Here is a 20,098-nt window from a genome sequence, read left to right as displayed (position 1 = left end):
CTCATCCTCACATGAGGCCACGCCCCTCTGTGTCTCTGGACTCCGCCCACTTTGGTGGAATTGGTCTAAATGTATCAGGGGGCGGGGCTAAGCTCTAACAGGCAGGTATGAAGACTCGTATGTGAAGGTGTGAACCTACAGAACCAGAACCAACCACTGTTCAGATCTGCAACAGCAAATGTTTTATTACATCAGCTGGACGCCATGGCAACCGAACCAGCTGCTGGTGTGAGGGTTCAGAGGACGGTCGTCCACCTGCTGGATGGAAACGGTAACTACAGGAGCTAAGCAGCCAATCAGCTGCTGTGGCTCAGCGCTGCTTCCTCTGGGTCTGTCTCAGAGCGAAGACCTGCTGGGCCCAGTAGGAGATCCAGTTCTGCTGCTCGCTCAGCTGGTTCCGTCTGTCTGCTTCAGAACGCGACACCTCCGAGTGGATCAGCTGCTCAAACCGCTGGCGCGCACACACACACACACACACACACACACACACACACACACACACAATCAGTCAGTGCTTACTGCGTGTGTGTTTGTTTGTAATGCCTTGTGGGAACCATTTTCCTGACACTACGTCGTGGGGACCCACTGCTCCTTGTGGGGCCCAAAGCCTGGTTCTCACAAGGGGAAACTGTTTTTGGGTCAGGGGTCAGATTTAGGACTAAGGTGTGAATTGAGTTTTGGTTGGTTGGGGTTGGGATAGGGGTAAGGGCTAGGCTGCAGAAATGAATGGAAGTCAATGGAGAGTCCCCACAAAGATAGCCACGCAAACGTGTGTAGGTGTACATGAGTAGGTGTGTGTGTGTGTGTGTGTGTGTGTGTGTGTGTGTGTGTGTGTGTGTGTGTGTGTGAGTGTGTGTGTGTATGTGTGTGTGGCCACCTTTAACGCAGTGTCTCTGCGCTCAATGACCGCCTCATGTTTCTGGCTGTTCCTCACTGTACTGATGGGTGCTGTTGTCATGGTGATGGGAGATTTTGCTGACTCACTGGTCAATGAGAACAGGTGAGTGATACCTGGCCATGTCCTTAAACACACACACAAGCCCAGAGTTTACTGGGGAACGCGGTTCTGTCTGAATTATCAGGAACGTCGCCTTACCAGGTTTTGATCGGCTCACTTCCTGTTTCTTCTTCTGCCTCCGGGGATTCAGCTTCAGGCGGCTTGAATGGATCCGTTTCTACAGAACACATCCATCAAAAACCCGATAAAACCGTTAAAAACCAATAAAACCTGATAAAACCCTCTGTCAGCAGGGACAACATGTGAGTGGACTGGTTCCAGGTGTCTGGACTGGTTCCAGGTGAGTAAATGGACTGGTTCCAGGTGAGTAAATGGACTGGTTCCAGGTGAGTGGCTTGGTTCCAGGTGAGTGGCTTGGTTCCAGGTGAGTGGACTGGTTCCAGGTGAGTGGACTGGTTCCAGGTGACTGGACTGGTTCCAGGTGAGTAAATGGACTGGTTCCAGGTGAGTAAATGGACTGGTTCCAGGTGAGTAAATGGACTGGTTCCAGGTGAGTAAATGGACTGGTTCCAGGTGAATGGACTGGTTCCAGGTGAGTAAATGGACTGGTTCCAGGTGAGTGGACTGGTTCCAGGTGAGTGGACTGGTTCCAGGTGAGTAAATGGACTGGTTCCAGGTAAGTGGACTGGTTCCAGGTGAGTGGATTGGTTCCAGGTGAGTAAATGGACTGGTTCCAGGTGAGTGGGGTTTACCTGCGGCCGGCAGCACCTCGTCCAGCAGGTGCAGCAGCTTCTCCGTCAGAGATGCCAGTGATGTCACAAACTGCTCGGCTCTTCCTCTCACACACTCCTGCATCACACACACAGTGAGCGTTTGACTGCAGGTGGGGTAACCTCTCTGGCTCCGCCCCCTTCTACCTGCAGCTCCAAGTGTGACCTGAGGATGGCGCTGTGCAGCTGCTGCTGCCGGCGCTCCTCCTTGCTCTCCAGCGTCTTCAGCTCGTCCTCCTTGAGGGACACCCGCAGCCGGCCCAGGTTGGACATCTGGGGACGGACAGCAGCTTCAGGGACCTCCGTCCGTCCAGGTGGACCAGAGACTCTGAGCGTCTCACCTTCTGCTCCTTGCCGGCCGCCAACTCCTCCTCCAGCCTCTTCCTGACCAAGGCCAGCTCCTCTGTAAGCCACACCCCCTCCTGGCCTACATGATGGCTGATCAGGACCTCAGGCAGGGAGTCCAGCATCTCCCTGAACTTGGACAGCTGCTTCACCACCTCTGGGACAGGAGGACAGGTGAGGACAGGTGAGACCTGGACAGGTAGGGTCTAACAGTGAGCAGATATCGTACCGTCTTTGCTCATGATCAGGAACTTCTTGCCCTGCTCCTGGTATCCCAGCAGCCTTTTCTGTATGGCCTCGGCCCATATGTCGGCCGACTCGGGCACCAGGCTGAAGGTGGAGACGTGGCTGGCGCTGTAGAAAACCTGAAGGGGAGGACAGACAGGTTATGGGCCAGATCGGACCGAACTGGAGGTTCTTGAGGTTCTGATCGTTACCCTGGCAGCCTCCAGCACGGTGTCGTTGGACCACCACAGGATGGCGTTCAGCGCCGCGGCGAAGGACCTGGGAGAAGATCAGCAACATGGAGACAATGATTCTGAGCCGGGTTTACCATCTGCTGACCATGCACAACCAGAGACGGCGGCCATCTTTACTGCCATAAACACAGTGCTGCGGCAGCCATTTTTACTGCCAGAAACACAGTGCTGCGGCAGCCATTTTTACTGCCATAAACACAGTGCTGCGGCAGCCATCTTTACTGCCAGAAACACAGTGCTGCGGCAGCCATCTTTACTGCCATAAACACAGTGCTGCGGCAGCCATCTTTACTGCCAGAAACACAGTGCTGTGGCAGCCATTTTTACTGCCTTAAACACAGTGCTGCGGCGGCCATTTTTACTGCCATAAACACAGTGCTGTGGCAGCCATTTTTACTGCCTTAAACAGCGCTGCGGCGGCCATCTTTAAGGCCGTAAACAGCGCTGCTGCGGCCATCTTTAAGGCCGTAAACAGTGCTGCGGCGGCCATCTTTAAGGCCGTAAACACAGCTCTTAGCTCTCTGAGGTTAGCATGGCGGTTAATGAGTAAATTCTGGGAGGAGCCTGAACTCAACAGGATTTTTTCTTCTGTTATTCAGTGAAACTGGGATGAAACTCAGAACCTCAGACCGCTGACCCAGTGGGTCGGGATGGGAAATATTCAGACTTACTGTGAGCTCAGCTCCGGTTCCGGTTTAGTTCCAAAAATCTGATACTTCCTCTTGGTCTTCATGTCGGTGAAGACGTCTGACCTGGTGGACCTGGAGCTCCTCCTCAGACTGAGACACAAACAGTAGAACCAACAGAACCTGAAGACCAGAACCGCCTGGGTGGCTGGTTCTGTTCACACAGTAATGGGTCAGTAATTATAGTGACTCCAGTTTTCTGGATCTGGAAGAAACAAATCTTTCTGCTTTACAATTCATAAAAATGTTAATTTCGGTTCAAAGAATGAAAGATAATTTAATTATTAGAAATAATTTTTGGTTCTCAGGTCCAGCATTTTGTTATGATTTGATTTGATTATCAATCTGAAAACCACAAGATGAAGATGATATGAAACCTCGACCTCGATAAGAAACTGGATGTTTTCACCTTCTGAGGCGTTAAGCTAATCGGCTTTAAGTTTGAGAGCAAATATAAAGTTAATATTGTGGGAAAATATTTGTTAAAATCCATAAAATAAGAGGAAAATGATGTGAAGCAAAGAAGTTGGTCCTGAACCCTGAAGCCAGAGCGACGGCCCGGCGGGTCAGACTGAATATCATCCAGTTTTTCTCTTTTATGAGGCTTTACTATACAGGTTGAGATTAAAAGAATATCTGCTATTAATATTGATTTAATTGTTTGGTTTTAATTAAAGAACCATGAAATCTGATGGTATTTCTATATAATTATACATATTTCATAAGAATTGCTTTCTGTGCTGCAGTCCTGATATTAAAATGTTTAGGAAATATTCATCCTGGAATGAAATATTTATATTTGTCTGCTTATATGTTTGTGTTTATTTATTTGTTAATTATTATGGGCCGGTCTCTGGTTCCATCAGAACCAGGCGGTTCTGCTGTGGGCCCGTTGGGTCTGTACCTCTGTTTGCGGGTCGAGTTGCTCTTCTGCTGCGCGGCGGAGCTCTGGTCTGCACACAGAAACGGTTTTACTGCTGCTCAGCGTCTCACCAGAGACCTGAACACCAACCGGCTGATCCTAAACGCTCCAGCAGGGGGCGCCGTCTGCTGCTCACCTCCAGCGGTTTTTGGTTTCTGGTCCGGCTGGAAGGAGAACCTGCCGGGTTCGGAGGGAGAAGAAGAACCGTAACGTGTGTGAACCTGGGCAGGCGGAGCTTCAGCTGCTCTACAAACCTGACAGTTGTTTCCTCGTGCAGCTCCGTGGCGGACCGGCTGCGCCGCAGGCCGGCGCCTTGGACCTTGGTTCTGGACAGAGCAAAACTGTCCAGCAGCACAGAGTCCTGGACACACACACACACACACACACACACACACACACACACACACACACACACACACACACACACACACACACACACACCCTTGACCGACCGCTCTGCCCTAAAGGACGAATCTAGTTCAGGCAGACTGCCAGGTTTTCCTGGTCCTGCAGCAGCAAGTTGAGATACAAGACTTTGACTAGACCACTCAGAAAGATTTCATAAAGTCAGTCTGAGGTTTGGATCAGTCAGAATTCATGGTTCCGTTAGTCCCAGAGCATCACACCCCCACCGCCGTGTTTGGCGGCTGTTGGTTTTATTCCAGATGAAACTGTCATGATGTGTTGATGGACCAAATGCCAGAGAATCCAAAGATTTCATGAAAGAATATGGAAAACAAGCGTAGGAAAATCAAAGGGAGCCACGGAAAAAACAAAAATATCGAAAACACCAGCAAGGGGGACACGAGGAGGAGACGGGAGGAGACGGGAGGAGACTGGAGGAGACTGGAGGAGAAGGGAGGAGACGGGAGGAGATGGGAGGAGACTGGAGGAGACGGGAGGAGACTGGAGGAGATGGGAGGAGACTGGAGGAGACGGGAGGAGACTGGAGGAGATGGGAGGAGACTGGAGGAGACGGGAGGAGACTGGAGGAGATGGGAGGAGACTGGAGGAGACGGGAGGAGACTGGAGGAGAAGGGAGGAGACTGGAGGAGACGGGAGGAGACTGGAGGAGACGGGAGGAGACTGGAGGAGATGGGAGGAGACGGGAGGAGACTGGAGGAGATGGGAGGAGACTGGAGGAGACGGGAGGAGACTGGAGGAGAAGGGAGGAGACTGGAGGAGACGGGAGGAGACTGGAGGAGACGGGAGGAGACTGGAGGAGATGGGAGGAGACGGGAGGAGACTGGAGGAGATGGGAGGAGACTGGAGGAGACGGGAGGAGACTGGAGGAGAAGGGAGGAGACTGGAGGAGACGGGAGGAGACTGGAGGAGACGGGAGGAGACTGGAGGAGATGGGAGGAGACTGGAGGAGACGGGAGGAGACTGGAGGAGATGGGAGGAGACTGGAGGAGACGGGAGGAGATGGGAGGAGACTGGAGGAGACGGGAGGAGACTGGAGGAGAAGGGAGGAGACGGGAGGAGACGGGAGGAGACTGGAGGAGAAGGGAGGAGACTGGAGGAGACGGGAGGAGACTGGAGGAGATGGGAGGAGACTGGAGGAGACGGGAGGAGACTGGAGGAGATGGGAGGAGACTGGAGGAGACGGGAGGAGACTGGAGGAGAAGGGAGGAGACTGGAGGAGACGGGAGGAGACTGGAGGAGATGGGAGGAGACTGGAGGAGAAGGGAGGAGACTGGAGGAGACGGGAGGAGACTGGAGGAGACGGGAGGAGACTGGAGGAGACGGGAGGAGACGGGAGGAGACTGGAGGAGACGGGAGGAGACTGGAGGAGACGGGAGGAGACGGGAGGAGACGGGAGGAGACGGGAGGAGACGGGAGGAGACGGGAGGAGACGGGAGGAGACTGGAGGAGAAGGGAGGAGATGGGAGGATCCGGCCAGTAATGACTGGAAAAGAGAAGCTTAAATACTGAGTCGGTTGAACGCTGAACATGAGACCTGGGCTGACAAGCTAACGGCTAGCAGGTGAGACGAGAGAGACAGTGACTTCCTGTTACTGTTATCAGATAAACAGGAAGTGGTTCTTCACCAGGGCTGTCCACACCAAGGCAGTTTTTGTATTTTTCTTTGTTCTTTTTATTACTTAAACTATTTCATTGTTTTATTTGCATCAGTTATAAATAAACTGGCATAAACAGAAGCATAAACGGAGCTTAACATTTTAATAGAATAAGCAATCCCATTTCTGCAGATTCTGTAAATGATTGTAGATTTAAAACATCACAGCGTTTTCCAGGCTAATTGTCTTTTTCTAGATTGTTTTGTGTGTTTTCAGGTTCCTGGATTTGGTTCCTGTTTATTAAATGTTTCCGCCTCGTCTGCATTTCAGTGAAAGTCAGCGGCTTTCTGTTGTCTCCTTTACCATTACGGTAAATTTAATTCAAAGCAAAAACCTGGATGAAGACTTTGTGTTGCATTTTCCACTTTATGATTTTAAATTGTGAATTTTTTCAAAGGCTTCAGTAAAACCTGGATTCTGACATCGGATCTGTTTCCACCAGCTGAACCAGATTTACGACATTCAGGGATCGACACGAATCTGTTCTTTTAATTTTACATCATTTTCTTTCCCACAGAAGAATAAAACTATAAATCCTCCTCTTGCTGTATTCTCTGTTTTTCGTTGCTTAAATTCAAAGACAGAGATAAAATGGGGCCTTTTTAGAAAAATTACAACAAATTGTCTAAAATAGATATTTATCTAAATATATAATATGTCTTTTTGTCTCTCAGGCAGCAGCTGAACTCACCTGGCTGAAACCCAGGTAGCTGCAGCGCGACTTTATCTCCTCCTTCACTGACGAGAACGAACAGCAGATCTGATCCGGCGACACCTGGAGAGACGGGGAGGCAGAATCAACCAGAACCAGCAGCAGGTCCCCCATGTTTGAGCCGTAAAGGCAGATGCTCAGGGCGCCAGGAGTCTAAGGGCGCCATAGTAAAGACCTAGAAAACCTGAAGCTTTTCTTTTAATACAGCAAACATGGAAAATCCTTTGGATTTATGATGAACAACAAAAACAAACAGAAACAAAATTTAACTGTGATTTGCTCGTCTTTTTCTAAATTTATTATATTGTTTCTTGGCCTATCGGTACTTTTGACTCGACTATTTTGGCCCATGAGACAAAAAGTTTGGACAGCCCAAAGTTCAGGGTTTAAACTGCAGCTGAAAAGTGAAATAATGTTAATATCATAGAAAACTCCATGGCTATGATCCAATCTGTTTCCTTTATATCTACAAAAACAGGGCAGGGTCGGAGCTTCAGGGGGGCCAGGGACGGCCCCGGGGCCCCCAGGGGCCCCCAGTCGTACCTGGATGTTGGTCGTCATCTCCCTCAGCTCCTCCAGCCGGCCGCTGAGCCTGGTCTGCTGCAGGTTGCTGCTGGCCGCCTGCAGGACGGAAGGACGGTTAGAGGTGGACGGAGACGGTCTGACAGGGACAGAGGACAGGGGTCAGGGGTCAGCCACCTCGGCCTTGATCTGGATCTGTGTCCTGCTGATGATCTTCTGGATCTCCTCAGTGAACTTCACCTCCGCCTGCAGGGAGGAGAACTTGTCGTCCAGGGGAGCCAGCACCTTGCGGAGCTGCAGAGGGACGGAGACGGTTGGACATGTGAGGACCGGCGGCAGGGGACACGGTTCCCTCCGGACATGGACACACCTGCAGCAGACTCTTGGACTCAAACACCTCCAGCTCAGAGAAGATGGAGTCCTCGGTGGAACCGATCCGCTTGATTTCCTCCTTCATCTTCTTCTGAAACATCTTTACCTCCTGGGGAGAGAAGTCTCCTCCTTCTTTGAACGTCCTGCAGGAGGAAGAGGAGGAGGATGAAGGCCTGCCGTCCTCCTGCTGCCTGAGCTGAAGCTGAGGCTACCTGAAGGACTTCTGCAGCTCCCCCGCTCTCTTCCTGGCCTCCTCCAGGCGGCCGCGGATCACCTGTTTGAAGTTGGTCTGGCACCACAGGGTGTCCTCGGCGTGCCGGTCCAGTTGCTCCTGCAGGGCGGCGCCAAAGTCCTCCAGCCTGACACACACAGGGCAGATCAGAGTCTGCAGCTGCAGGCCGGCGGCGGACGGTGGGTCAGGTCTTACCGTCTCCTGAACGCCGCCTGGAGGACGATCTGGTTGTCCTTCTGTATGGAGATCTGCAGCTCCTGCAGCGCCATCTTACGGGAGGTCAAAAGGTCAAACAGCTCCAGGTTCTTCTTGTGGATGGAGGCCAGGAGATCGTGGAGCTCTATCCTGCAGGAGGTCAGGATCTCCGAGATTTCCTGAGAGAAAGTGTCTACATTCTGCCGGTGGACCTGGAGCTCAACTACACACACACGCACACACGCACGCACGCACACACACACACACACACACACACACACACACACACACACGGTGGCTTACACCAACATTCTGAGTAACATTAACATAATCCAGGGGTGTCAAACTCAGTTTCACCGAGGGCCACTTCAGCATATTGGCCCCCCTCAACGGGCCACATTGACGGTACAGATCAGGAGTGCATCCCTGCTAAAACACCCCAACAAAAGGTTGACTTCCCTCATTCAGGTCTGTAGAGGCTCATAATGAGTCAATGGTCCAGGTGTGTTAGAGAAGGAACCATCTAAAGCTGCAGATGGTAGCTCTGGAAAACTAGACTTGGGCATCTCATGGTCTCTGAACTAAATGCGTCTTTCTGACCGGAGCTGACAGCGTGTTGAAGATTATGGACCGGACGCTTTGGAGCGTCTGGTTAGGAAGCGCATTACAAACCTTTGGTTGAAATGGAGCGTTAAATTCAAGTTTCCATTACAGACCAGAGAAAACTAAAGAGAATGGAACGTTGTGTTAATCCATTTGAGGAACTGGCAGCGGATTTAGCAAATGGAGCCTCCTGGGTTCACGTCACCCAGGAGAGCGGCGCTCTGGAGGAGCTGCAGACGTATCATCTGTCCGTTTCGGAGAAGCGAAACCACGCAAAAAATAAATAAAAATCCTGGTAAAAGCCACACCGGACAGGGTAAAACACTCAGAGTTCAGTTGATCTGTTTGGATCAGACAGATCCAACTGACTGATGAATTAGCGCAGATTTTTCTGCAGATGGGAACCAGGAGGAAGTTGTTCAGACCCCAGCGGGTGAAGTGATGCTAATTTAAGTGAAGTCGCTTAATTTAATTTATTAAAAGTTATTGGGGCCTCAGTCAGTGGTTTTTGTCACTACAGAGAAAAATGTAGATACATTTATCTGTTTAATCTGTGATGGGATCTGGATTCACGGTGAATATTCACTAAACCGCATAAAATGCGGCTAAATAGCCGATGTTAATATGATTGTAATTTCACTGATAAAAATAGTACATGGCCAATTTTTTTTTTTTTATGTTGTCGGTCAAGATAAGGATAACAAAAAAAGTCTAGCGCCACCTGCCGCCCTGACACCAACTCACACATCTTCATTCACAGTCTTACTTGTAAATCGATTTTTCTTTCCTTGGACGTTTTGATGTTAGCTTGTCGATGTCTCAGTTTTATTCGCTGGGAAAACCAATCAGCAGCTTGAGGTGACTCTGCTGCTCTCTAGTGGCGAGAAGCCGCAATGTTGGCTGGTAACAATCGGAATGCATTGTGGGAGATGTAGTTTGTAGTCAATTCGTGCTCAAAACCTATTTTAAGTAAATCATCGGCCTATAAAATGACATGGCGGGCCACATGTGGCCCGCGGGCCTTGAGTTTGACACATGTGACATAATCTAATCAGTAAGATAATAATAGTCCAAATTAGCTGAAAAACAAATTTCTGCACTTTAAACTAGGGTTAACCCTAATGACCCCTAATGACTCCTAATGAACCCTAATGACCCATAATAACCCCTAATAACCCCTAATGACCCTAATAACCCATAATAACCCCTAATAACCCTAATGACCCCTAATAACCCCTAATGACCCTAATAACCCATAATAACCCCTAATAACCCCTAATGACCCTAATGACCCCTAATAACCCCTAATGACCCTAATAACCCATAATAACCCCTAATAACCCCTAATGACCCTAATAACCCATAATAACCCCGAATAACCCCTAATGACCCTAATAACCCATAATAACCCCTAATAATCCCTAATGACCCTAATAACCCATAATAACCCCTAATAATCCCTAATGACCCCTAACTCTGTGGCCCATGCTGGATTAAATTAGCCAGTTTTGACCAAAGGTCAAAAGGTTTCAATCCATTCTCTAACCAAATGAAGCTTTTCAGTCAAAATTAGCTAAAAAAAAATCTAACATTAGCTTAAATGCTGTCATTGTCACATTGGCTCCGGCTGCCATGTTGGTTTACATCAGCTAGAGGTTTGGTGAATAAAGCATAGCTAGAAAGTTTTAGCCACGTTAGCTAAAAAGCTATCGTCATTGGGGCTGTTAGCATGTTGGTTCACATGCAGTGAGTTAAGTTTGGTTTTAAGATAAATTATCTGAAAGCCCAGTGTTAGCCACCATGCTATCATGTCATGCTAGCTACATTAGCTTGTTGGTTGACTTCAATTGTGTGTGTGTGTGTGTGTGTGTCTTACGGAGACGTGGCTCGTAGATTTTTGTCCGGATGTATTCTGGTGTCAGTGAGAGTTCCTGCTCCAATCGGACCACTTCCTTCTTTTCGGTCACCATGGCAACAGCTGAGCTGAGAAGGTCTTTGAAGCTCTGCTCGATGTGGTCCAGAACCAGAATCCGGGTCCTGGTCAATCAGACAGGCAGGGTGAGACAGAATGTCCCTGTGAGGACATGAGTGGACGGACGGACGTCCACCTGGTCAGGGTGTGGCTGAGGAGCTCCACAGGAAACTGGGTCAGGTATGTTTCCTGGATGAAGTCAGGCAGGTCGGGGGCGGGGCATCTGAAGGCGGGGCCGGAGTAGACCACGCCCCCTGACGATGTAAAGGTGGTGTTGCTGTTGTAGAGTTGGTTCAGCGAGGATGCCGCCTGCACACACACACACAGAGACACGCACACACACAGAGACACGCACACACACAGCTTACAGGTGCGTCAGAGTCGCTGATGTCACTGGGCTGAGCAGCCAATCAGCTTCACCTCGGTCAGGAGCTTGAGGGCGCTGAAGGAGTAACCGGCTTCTCTGCTGATGGAGTCGCTTCTCGGGTGGAACATCTCTGAGTGGGAGGAAGATTCTGGAAAGACGGAGACGAGGTGAGGCCAGAACGGACCAGTCAAAGTCAGAACCGGCACAGTGAGACTGACCCAGGTCCGATCCAGTTCTGTTGGACGACACCGAGACGTTGTGCAAGTCCGCTAGACTCTGAGGAGGAGACGGCCAAGAGAGATGTCAGAGAGAGAGACCGGCCTCGATGTCCATGCCTGTACGTTTCCATGGTTACCGGTCTGTTCTGATGGCTGAGTTTGAAGAAGGAGCTGACGGCGTTACTGTAGGAGTAAAGCTCCTCCATGAGGACGGCAGGGAGCTGGTCCAGGACGTCCCACTGCTGGGACAGACACGGCCTGACGCTGGACGGGGACGGACAGGGACAATCAGACACCTGGACGTCCTCACTACACTGCAGCTGCTGTCCCACCTGTCCTGGATGTCCCACCTGTCCTACCCGTCCTAGATGTCCTACCCGTCCTGGATGTCCTGGATGTCCCACCTGTCCTACCCGTCCTGGATGTCCCACCCGTCCCACCTGTCCTAGATGTCCTACCTGTCCTGGATGTCCCACCTGTCCCACCCGTCCCACCTGTCCTGGATGTCCCATCCATCCCACCTGTCCTACCTGTCCCACCTGTCCTACCTGTCCTGGATGTCCTTCAGCTGCTCCAGAACTTGCTCCAGACACATGTCCAGAAATTCCTCCCTGCTCTCCTGACGCAGCGCCACCAACATGCTCTCCAAAGGCACCATCATCCTCTGGGAAACAGCAAAGCATCATGGGAGGATACCCACAACCCCTGCCCCTCAGGTTGGGGGTCAGAGGTCAGAGGACTCACCTCCACCAGCTGCTTCTGCGTCTTCTTCAACAGCTGCAGCTTTGCCTCCAGCTCTTCTTCTCTCCTCTTCAACCGGCGGCAGTGCGTCTCCCATAGCAACGCGACGGCGCGCATCACCTCAGACACCGACCTGCTGACCCCCAGGACATGTTGGTCCACGCAGTCACTGCACTCCTGAGGACAAGGGACAGTCAGAGGACAGGTGGACAGACAGGGGACAGACAGCGGGAAGCTTTGTGTGACCGACGTCTAAACCAGCCAATCGCTCTTCGTCGTCTCTCTGGCGTTGTCCAATCAGAGGGAGGAGCCGAGAGGACGTGATGTCCTCCAGCTGCTGGTCAGACAGCTGCAGCGCCGCCAGCGCCTCCTGCAGGAAGACAGCTTTAACTGAATCTGGTTTCTGACAGCAGGAACTTCTGGAAGGTTCTGTTAGAGTTCTGGTTCTGGTCGGTCAGATCTCACCTGGCAGCGCTGAGCCTCGGCCCGGCGACGCTGCCAGGCGTCTTCATAGAACCTCTGCAGCTGCTCCCGCATGTCGGCATGGAGACCAGCTGGAGGACAGACAGGAGGACAGACAGGAGGACAGACGTGAGGACAGACAGGAGGACAGACGTGAGGACAGACAGGACAGACAGGAGGACAGACGTGAGGACAGACAGGACAGACGTGAGGACAGACAGGAGGACAGACGTGAGGACAGACATGAGGACAGACGTGAGGACAGACATGAGGACAGACAGGAGGACAGACATGAGGACAGACAGGAGGACAGACGTGAGGACAGACAGGACAGACGTGAGGACAGACAGGAGGACAGACGTGAGGACAGACAGGAGGACAGACAGGAGGACAGACGTGAGGACAGACGTGAGGACAGACATGAGGACAGACATGAGGACAGACGTGAGGACAGACGTGAGGACAGACATGAGGACAGACATGAGGACAGACGTGAGGACAGACGTGAGGACAGACAGGAGGACAGACAGGAGGACAGACGTGAGGACAGACAGGAGGACAGATAGGAGGACAGACAGGAGGACAGACGTGAGGACAGACGTGAGGACAGACAGGAGGACAGACATGAGGACAGACGTGAGGACAGACAGGAGGACAGACAGGAGGACAGACGTGAGGACAGACAGGAGGACAGACAGGAGGACAGATGTGAGGACAGACAGGAGGACAGACGTGAGGACAGACAGGAGGACAGACGTGAGGACAGACAGGAGGACAGACATGAGGACAGACAGGAGGACAGACGTGAGGACAGCTAGGAGGACAGATAGGAGGACAGACGTGAGGACAGACAGGAGGACAGACATGAGGACAGATAGGAGGACAGACATGAGGACAGACATGAGGACAGATAGGAGGACAGACATGAGGACAGACAGGAGGACAGATAGGAGGACAGACATGAGGACAGACAGGAGGACAGATAGGACAGACATGAGGACAGATAGGAGGACAGATAGGAGGACAGACATGAGGACAGACATGAGGACAGATAGGAGGACAGACATGAGGACAGACATGAGGACAGACATGGAGGACAGACATGAGGACAGACAGGAGGACAGACAGGAAGACAGACATGAGGACAGACATGAGGACAGACAGGAGGACAGACAGGAAGACAGACAGGAGGACAGACATGAGGACAGACAGGAGGACAGACATGAGGACAGACATGAGGACAGACAGGAGGACAGACATGAGGACGTGTCTCCAACCCACCAATCTGCTGGTTGACGGCCATCAACTCGTTGAACCAATTAGAAACCAGAGCTGAGGAGCCGGTGGGCGGGACCAGAGAGCTGGAGCACAGAGTGATGGAAGGTGATTGGTGGAGAGAGCAGGGGGCGGAGCCTGTGCTCAGAGACAGGAAGCAGCTTGGTACCAGATCTTGTAGATGACCTCGGAGCGCTGCTGGACCAGAACCTCCTGGTTCTGTAGCATCTGATCCGAGAACAGGTTCCGCTCCTCCTCCCTGCTGCTGCACATGGTTCTGGAACAGAGACGGGCTGAACCAGAACCAGAGGCAGAACCAGGAGTACAAATGGTTCTGACCAAATCTGCTTCAGATCAGAACCAGAACCAGGACAACAATTAGTTCTGACTGCAGTGGGAACAGAACCCAGACCGGTTCTGACCAGTAGATCTGCTTATAATCTGTTAACCCAGTTAAATCTCTGCAGCAGCTGGTTCTGATCATCTCTGGACCTGCCGGGCTTTCGGACCTCCCCTACCTCAGCTCCTCCAGCATCTCCTCCACCCGGCCTTTCCTCCAGCGGTCCAGACTCTCCTCCCAGTGCAGACGGAGGACGAACTCCTGCTGGAGGTTCTGGTCCTGCAGCAGCAGAACCAGCCGGGCCGAGCTGCGCCGGTTGGCCAGCAGAGACTGGTTCAGCATCTGGAGGAGGAAGAGGAGGAGCGTAATGATGAAGTCAGAGGGGACGTGTGGGGACATGCAGACGGTACCATGGCCTTGGAGTGGATCAGTCGGTGGACGTCGGGTGGAGACAGGAAACTGATCTGCTGCAGGAGGTGGAGCTGCTTCTTCAGAATCTTTTTGATCTGAAGATGGAGTAGAGACAGAAGAAGAAGAATCACCATCATCATCATCATCACCAAACAACCACCTGATGCTCTGACTGAAGGTCCAGTCAGGAATGTCCTGACTGGTTTCAGGTGGACATTCATTCCTCTTGGTGGAGGTGGAGGCGCTCCACCCAGAGGGTTCCAGCTGCACAACTACAAAACACGACCCATGGACCGGGTAGGGACGTGGACCGGGCTGAGGGACGTGGACCGGGCTGAGGGACGTGGACCGGGCTGAGGGACGTGAAGCGGTTAGTGTCAGATTGGTACCATTTTGGTTCAGAGGATCTTTTTATTTGTTTCATTTATTTATAAATCAATGATTCTATTTTCTGCTTGTTTATCTGTGTTATTGAATCTCCATTTGATTAATTATCATCCTGATTTATCTATTTTTTAAAGGTTTTGTTGGCTCTAGTGGCCTTTATTAGAAAGTAGTTTGACAGGAAAGAGGAGGAAGACATGCAGCAAATGTCGCCAGGCCGGGAATCGAACCTGTGGCCACCGGGACGAGGACCAAGGCCTCAGTAAGTGGGTTGTGTTTTGCCTCTGCGCCACCACAGGACCCCATGATTTCTCTGTTTGTTTCCTGCAGCCTGGTATCACTGGCTCCCCCTTGTGGAGGAGACCTGACCTGCAGGTCACACAGGAACTGTTCATCTGAAAGCGTGAACTCTGACCTCCAGGCTCCTGCCGTCATCACAGCTCTTCAGCTTCTGCTGCATCTCTGAGACCTGGCTCTTCTTCTGCCTCATCTCCCCATCCGCCTCCTCCCAGAGGCTGTGCAGGCACTGACACACCCACACACACCCACACACACACACACACCCACACACACACCCACACACACACACACACACACACACATTACTAACAATAGTCCAAGCTTTTCCTGAGATTAATCACAAGAAGCCAGATGGTGGACCAGTGGACCAGAAAATCTAACTTGTGAATATTTCAGCTTTGGCTCCGCAGGGAGATCGGCTCAAGTGCAAGAAATAAAACTTATTAGTTAAGATCCCTCTACTTTTCTCAATCCAGCTTCCCATGGATTGAGCCTCATGAGACGTCAGCCTAATGATCTGACGTGTCATTAGGCTGTTTGACCAGCAGGGGGCACCAGGTTCCTGTGAGACAGGCTGCAGTGGGGACATGTCCTCGAGGACTGGAGTCCTTCAGTGTGGCTCAGTATTCACACCTCCAGACTGACAGGCTTCTGTCCAATCCTGTCCCTCAGGATGTCCAATCTGAGGTCCACCTCCCCCAGAGAGGACACCAGCTGCTCACAGATGGACCTCACCTCCAGCTCACACACCTGACAGAGAGACACCATCAGTTCATCCATCATTTATTCCATCCATCCACGTGGTTGTCATGGTGATGAAGCAGCTACCTGGGACAGGTGGTGCAGCTCCGCCTCCTGCTGCCTCAGAGCTTCATCATGCTTCTTCTTCCTCCTCTTCATCAGTTTGTCAATGATCCTGGAGCTGGACCCGTCAATCACTGAGGATCAGAACCGTGATGTCACCACCAGCTAAGACCAAATTAAACTAATCAAACTCCAAAAGTCCTGGTGATAATATTCATTTTCAGTTTTTAACCTAAAACTGTGAACAGAAATGAGTCAAAAATACTGAAAGCTGAAATAATCGATCAGAAATCTGAAACACTGTTTGGTTTCTGTTTCTTCCTCACATGCTTTAATCTCTGAGCTGAACAATAACTAGAACATTTCTGAAGAAATTTAAAGGGGCCTGTCAAAGTGTGCCCGTTGGTTGGACCCAGCGCTCTGATGCTAAAAATTAGCATCAATGCTAAAGTAAGCTATACTGTGGTATAGCATGTGGAGAGTCACACGCATGTTGACTAACATCCACTCGGTATGCAAACGTTGTTGTATAAGTTAAAATTCGCCAAAATGCTAATGTTAGCCTAAATGTTGTCAGTAGCATGTGCGGCATCACTAGCTTGTTGTCTTACCTTGACTTGCTCCATTCAGTAGGCTAAACAAAGATACTAAAAAATAGCTAAAATGCTAATGCTAATACACTGTCCTGCTCCGCAAGGCAGTGCATTAGTGGGCTGCTGTCCCCTGCTAATGTTAGCTCAAATGCTACTTTTAGTGTGTGTGTGTTCTCACTAGCATTTTGATCTACTAGCATGTTGACGCTACCTTGAGAATGTCTTCTATCACAAGCATGAAGTCTTTGTTCTGAGCCAATATCCCGTTATAGTCATTTGGCAGTTTAATATGTAGAAAGTAGGTAAGTGATGATAAGGCTTTTATTTTGAAATTTTCAGTAAACTTAATTCTAGAAGGCCACAATAACCCCATGTGGCTGCGCTGCATTATTGCAACCCAGAAATCCACTCCGTCTCTCACTGCAGTTATCAACAGTTACTCTGATTTTCGTCAGTTGGACATTTTGCTGTTTTTCTGTGATTACGTCGCCATTTTTACTGCAACAATAACCCGGATGCCGAGATGGAGCCGCACGATTAACGGAGACGGAAGGTGAAGAAGAGTTCCTCCATGCAGCGCTGTGACAGGAAGCAAACCTGATTTATGTCATTCATAAACATCAAACCATCAGCGGCTGGTACCGACCCAGACGGTCAGGAAGCCGGATGACGTCAGCGGAGCCATCGACTTCATCAGACCTCTGCTGCCACCTGCTGGTGGAAGAACAACCCCTGAGTTACACCTGGACACGTTAGTCCTGAGGGGACAGACAGGACCCCTGAGGGCCTGTGTGCGTGTGTGTGTGTGTGTGTGTGTGTGTGTGTGTGTGTGTGTGTGTGTGTGTGTGTGTCCACCTGCTGCTGTCAGGTGTCTTGCTGTCCACCGGGGACAGACTGCCTGTCCTCTGGACCCTGCGTCCTGCCAGCAGGGATCTGGACAGCTGCGCCTGAAACGTGAGAGACAGCGGGTGTCTTCAGCAGCTCAGATGGGACAGAAATGTCCTCCTGGAGCACAACTGAGACATCGGAGGGATCCGAACGGACCGGTTCTGACCCAGACTCGGTTCGACCCACCTGTGCGTCGAACAGCTGCCGGTAAACCTTCCCGCCGGGAATCGCTCGGTTCGCACTCATCCTGCCCCGGGTCTGGAGCCTCCAGCCGGGTCAGGGTTCCCCGGACAGTCGGAGGAAGAAGATCCGGGGGAAAGAGGCTGCTGGGCGGCGTCAAACGGCGCTCAGCGTCGGTGTCGGTTCGTTTGTCTGGTTCTTTAATCTGTTTCTCTGTCCGTCGGTCCGGTTCTGTTTAACGTCTCTTTGTGGTTTACTGTCACTATGGCAACGCGGGACGTTCACGGACCCCTGAAGGAGTCGTTTATTTTGTCTTCAAATATAATTATCGGGTATTTTAAACCTTCAACATCAATCCTGAATAGTTTATGCTCAGCAACAGGCTGACGCCGTAATATGAAGTACACCCTGGTTTAGTGGAAATAAACAGTAAATGACCCACATTTATTGCCGTAAATGTAGCATTTAAAGCTACATAGACACTGCAGACTTATGGCTCTGATGGAGGTTTTCCTGTTTGACCAGGAAACATTTCAGAACCAACAAAAGTTCTGGTTTCAGATGTTTTATTGATTTAAGAAAATCAGAACCTGTATTTTTCTTATTTGATCTGATGATCAGCGAGTTGGTTCAGTTCGGTTTAGGAAATATCATTTAATATCAGTCAAGCTGCTTCTTCTCTGGAAAAAATGAAATGAAATCAGAAATCGAGCCGAATTTCATCAATATCAACTCTGGTGATCTGACTTATCACGACATTTAATTTCGTTTTGGGATAAATAAAACATTTTTGAATTTGAGTTAAAATAACAAAGCTTGTACACAAACAAGAGGTCTCACTCTCACTCAATTCAAATTACAGATCGGTCAACTATTTTATTACAGGTAAATGTTTTCTGACGGGAAAATCTTTTATTTTATTTTTATTTTTTTCTGAATGTATAAAATGTGAAGGCGCTGGTTGTCATGAAATAAGCCAGATAATGTTTCAGGAAAAATCAAACATCTTGTCTCAGTGTGCTCAGAAATATTTTGTACTTCAGAACATTAAATATAATTTAAAAGATGAATGTTAATTTCTGCCTGTTTGCAGAACTCAGCTGTGGAATAATGGCAGAAATTAGATGTAATTCATTATTTGTTCTTAAAATGATTATATCACAATAGATGTTCAATACACTACTGAATGTTTAGGACAAGAGGAAAAAATGTTTATTTTTGTTATTTTATCTTTTTTAACATCACAGATCATTTGTTAAAGGCTGCAGATTTAGAGTTGGACATATTGGCACAATGCTTATAGCTTATTGATCAGTTATTGATTGTACCTGGACCATCACACACACACACACACACACACAGGTTTGTTTTGTTAGCATTGAGGCATCCACTCTGAATTAATAACTCATATTAATTCAGATTCTTCAGTTGTTTCTCCAGATATTTATTTTCTGTTATGCTGCTCCTTGGTGGTTACCATAGTAACCAGTATCAGCTGTTTTCTTTTCAAGTATTTTATTTTAATATATATTTTAGAAAAAAATAATAGTAATTCTGCTGTTTGTTTCTGTCGTCCATGTTAGCTGCTGCCCCCTGCTGGTTGGAGTCTGTTTTTTTTATTCCGTTTTATCTGAACTGGAGGCAGAAGCTGACGGACGTCAACCACCAACTCGAGTTCCTGTTTGTCAGAATAAAAACGGAACCTGAACGCATCTAAATGACTTGCTAGTCTGAACCCAACAGTCTGTCAATATCAGCAGTTTAATCTTTACACAGATTTTAGTCAAAACAAGAGATGAGCGTCAATGGAAAATATGTTGATGAAAACTTTACTACCGAGACCAGATAACACGGTCCTGTTTACTGGAGGAACGACTAGAGCTGTACAGCTGGGATTATTTTGTGTAAGAAATAAAAAATGTGATAAATATGATTTATAAATATGTTAAAATATTTGGTCTCCGTCTTTAATTCGAGCTGACAGTGTCCTCTGTCTTCATGTCCTTATAATAAACCTTCACTTCAGAATGACAAGTTTTATTTTCTTAAAGGCTGAAAGTGAAAAAAAAAAATCCTGATTTAGTCCAAAAGTTAAACATTTTCAGATTTTTTTAAATCATAAATTTAAACTCAAATCCTGGACAAAAAGCTGAAAATGTTAAAAACAGAAAATTTTAAATCATTTTTGTTCAATAAGTTTGTCTCGTTTTTCTGTCTCCATCAACCCGACCTGGTGAGGAGACCAGCAGGTGAGCTTAGTGTGGCGTTGCCATGGCGATACCTGAA

General features: G+C 49.4%; 1 protein-coding gene across 1 annotated transcript; it reads right to left on the bottom strand.

Moving 5' to 3' along the window:
- Nucleotides 1–223: 223 nt before the first annotated feature.
- On the bottom strand, nt 224–18,314 carry ccdc180 (coiled-coil domain containing 180). Its single transcript, XM_088008590.1, has 37 exons — nt 17,819–18,314; nt 17,600–17,691; nt 17,391–17,458; nt 16,176–16,285; nt 15,981–16,097; nt 15,463–15,573; nt 14,663–14,758; nt 14,431–14,594; nt 14,082–14,189; nt 13,919–13,998; nt 12,641–12,729; nt 12,426–12,545; nt 12,179–12,352; nt 11,983–12,098; nt 11,572–11,698; nt 11,435–11,492; nt 11,270–11,364; nt 10,986–11,158; nt 10,754–10,914; nt 8,275–8,497; nt 8,060–8,206; nt 7,846–7,990; nt 7,653–7,769; nt 7,497–7,574; nt 6,933–7,016; nt 4,415–4,521; nt 4,297–4,337; nt 4,143–4,191; nt 3,224–3,331; nt 2,511–2,577; nt 2,303–2,438; nt 2,070–2,230; nt 1,876–2,001; nt 1,711–1,807; nt 1,097–1,175; nt 878–1,022; nt 224–451 (listed from the first exon to the last, which is right to left on the bottom strand). The coding sequence occupies exons 1-37, from the start codon at nt 17,876–17,878 to the stop codon at nt 311–313; spliced, it is 4,170 nt and encodes a 1,389-aa protein (XP_087864716.1). The 5' UTR covers nt 17,879–18,314; the 3' UTR covers nt 224–310.
- Nucleotides 18,315–20,098: the final 1,784 nt, after the last annotated feature.

Source organism: Poecilia mexicana, unplaced genomic scaffold (genome assembly GCF_051168715.1).
Source record: "Poecilia mexicana isolate PSO_F unplaced genomic scaffold, ASM5116871v1 scaffold_9, whole genome shotgun sequence".
NCBI classification, from domain to species: domain Eukaryota; kingdom Metazoa; phylum Chordata; class Actinopteri; order Cyprinodontiformes; family Poeciliidae; genus Poecilia; species Poecilia mexicana.
Note: the sequence above shows the minus strand (reverse complement) of the source record. Positions and strands in the feature narration are given on the sequence as shown.

Bases quoted from the DNA above. Each gene is read 5' to 3' on its own strand.
- ccdc180 (XM_088008590.1), bottom strand. From the start codon at position 17,878: ATGAGTGCGAACCGAGCGATTCCCGGCGGGAAGGTTTACCGGCAGCTG. The intron at 13,999-14,081 runs GTACCAAGCTGC...TCTGTGCTCCAG, and splicing joins GAGGTCATCTACAAGATCTG to CTCTCTGGTCCCGCCCACCG. The intron at 2,439-2,510 runs GTAACGATCAGA...CCTCCCCTTCAG, and splicing joins CCGTGCTGGAGGCTGCCAGG to GTTTTCTACAGCGCCAGCCA.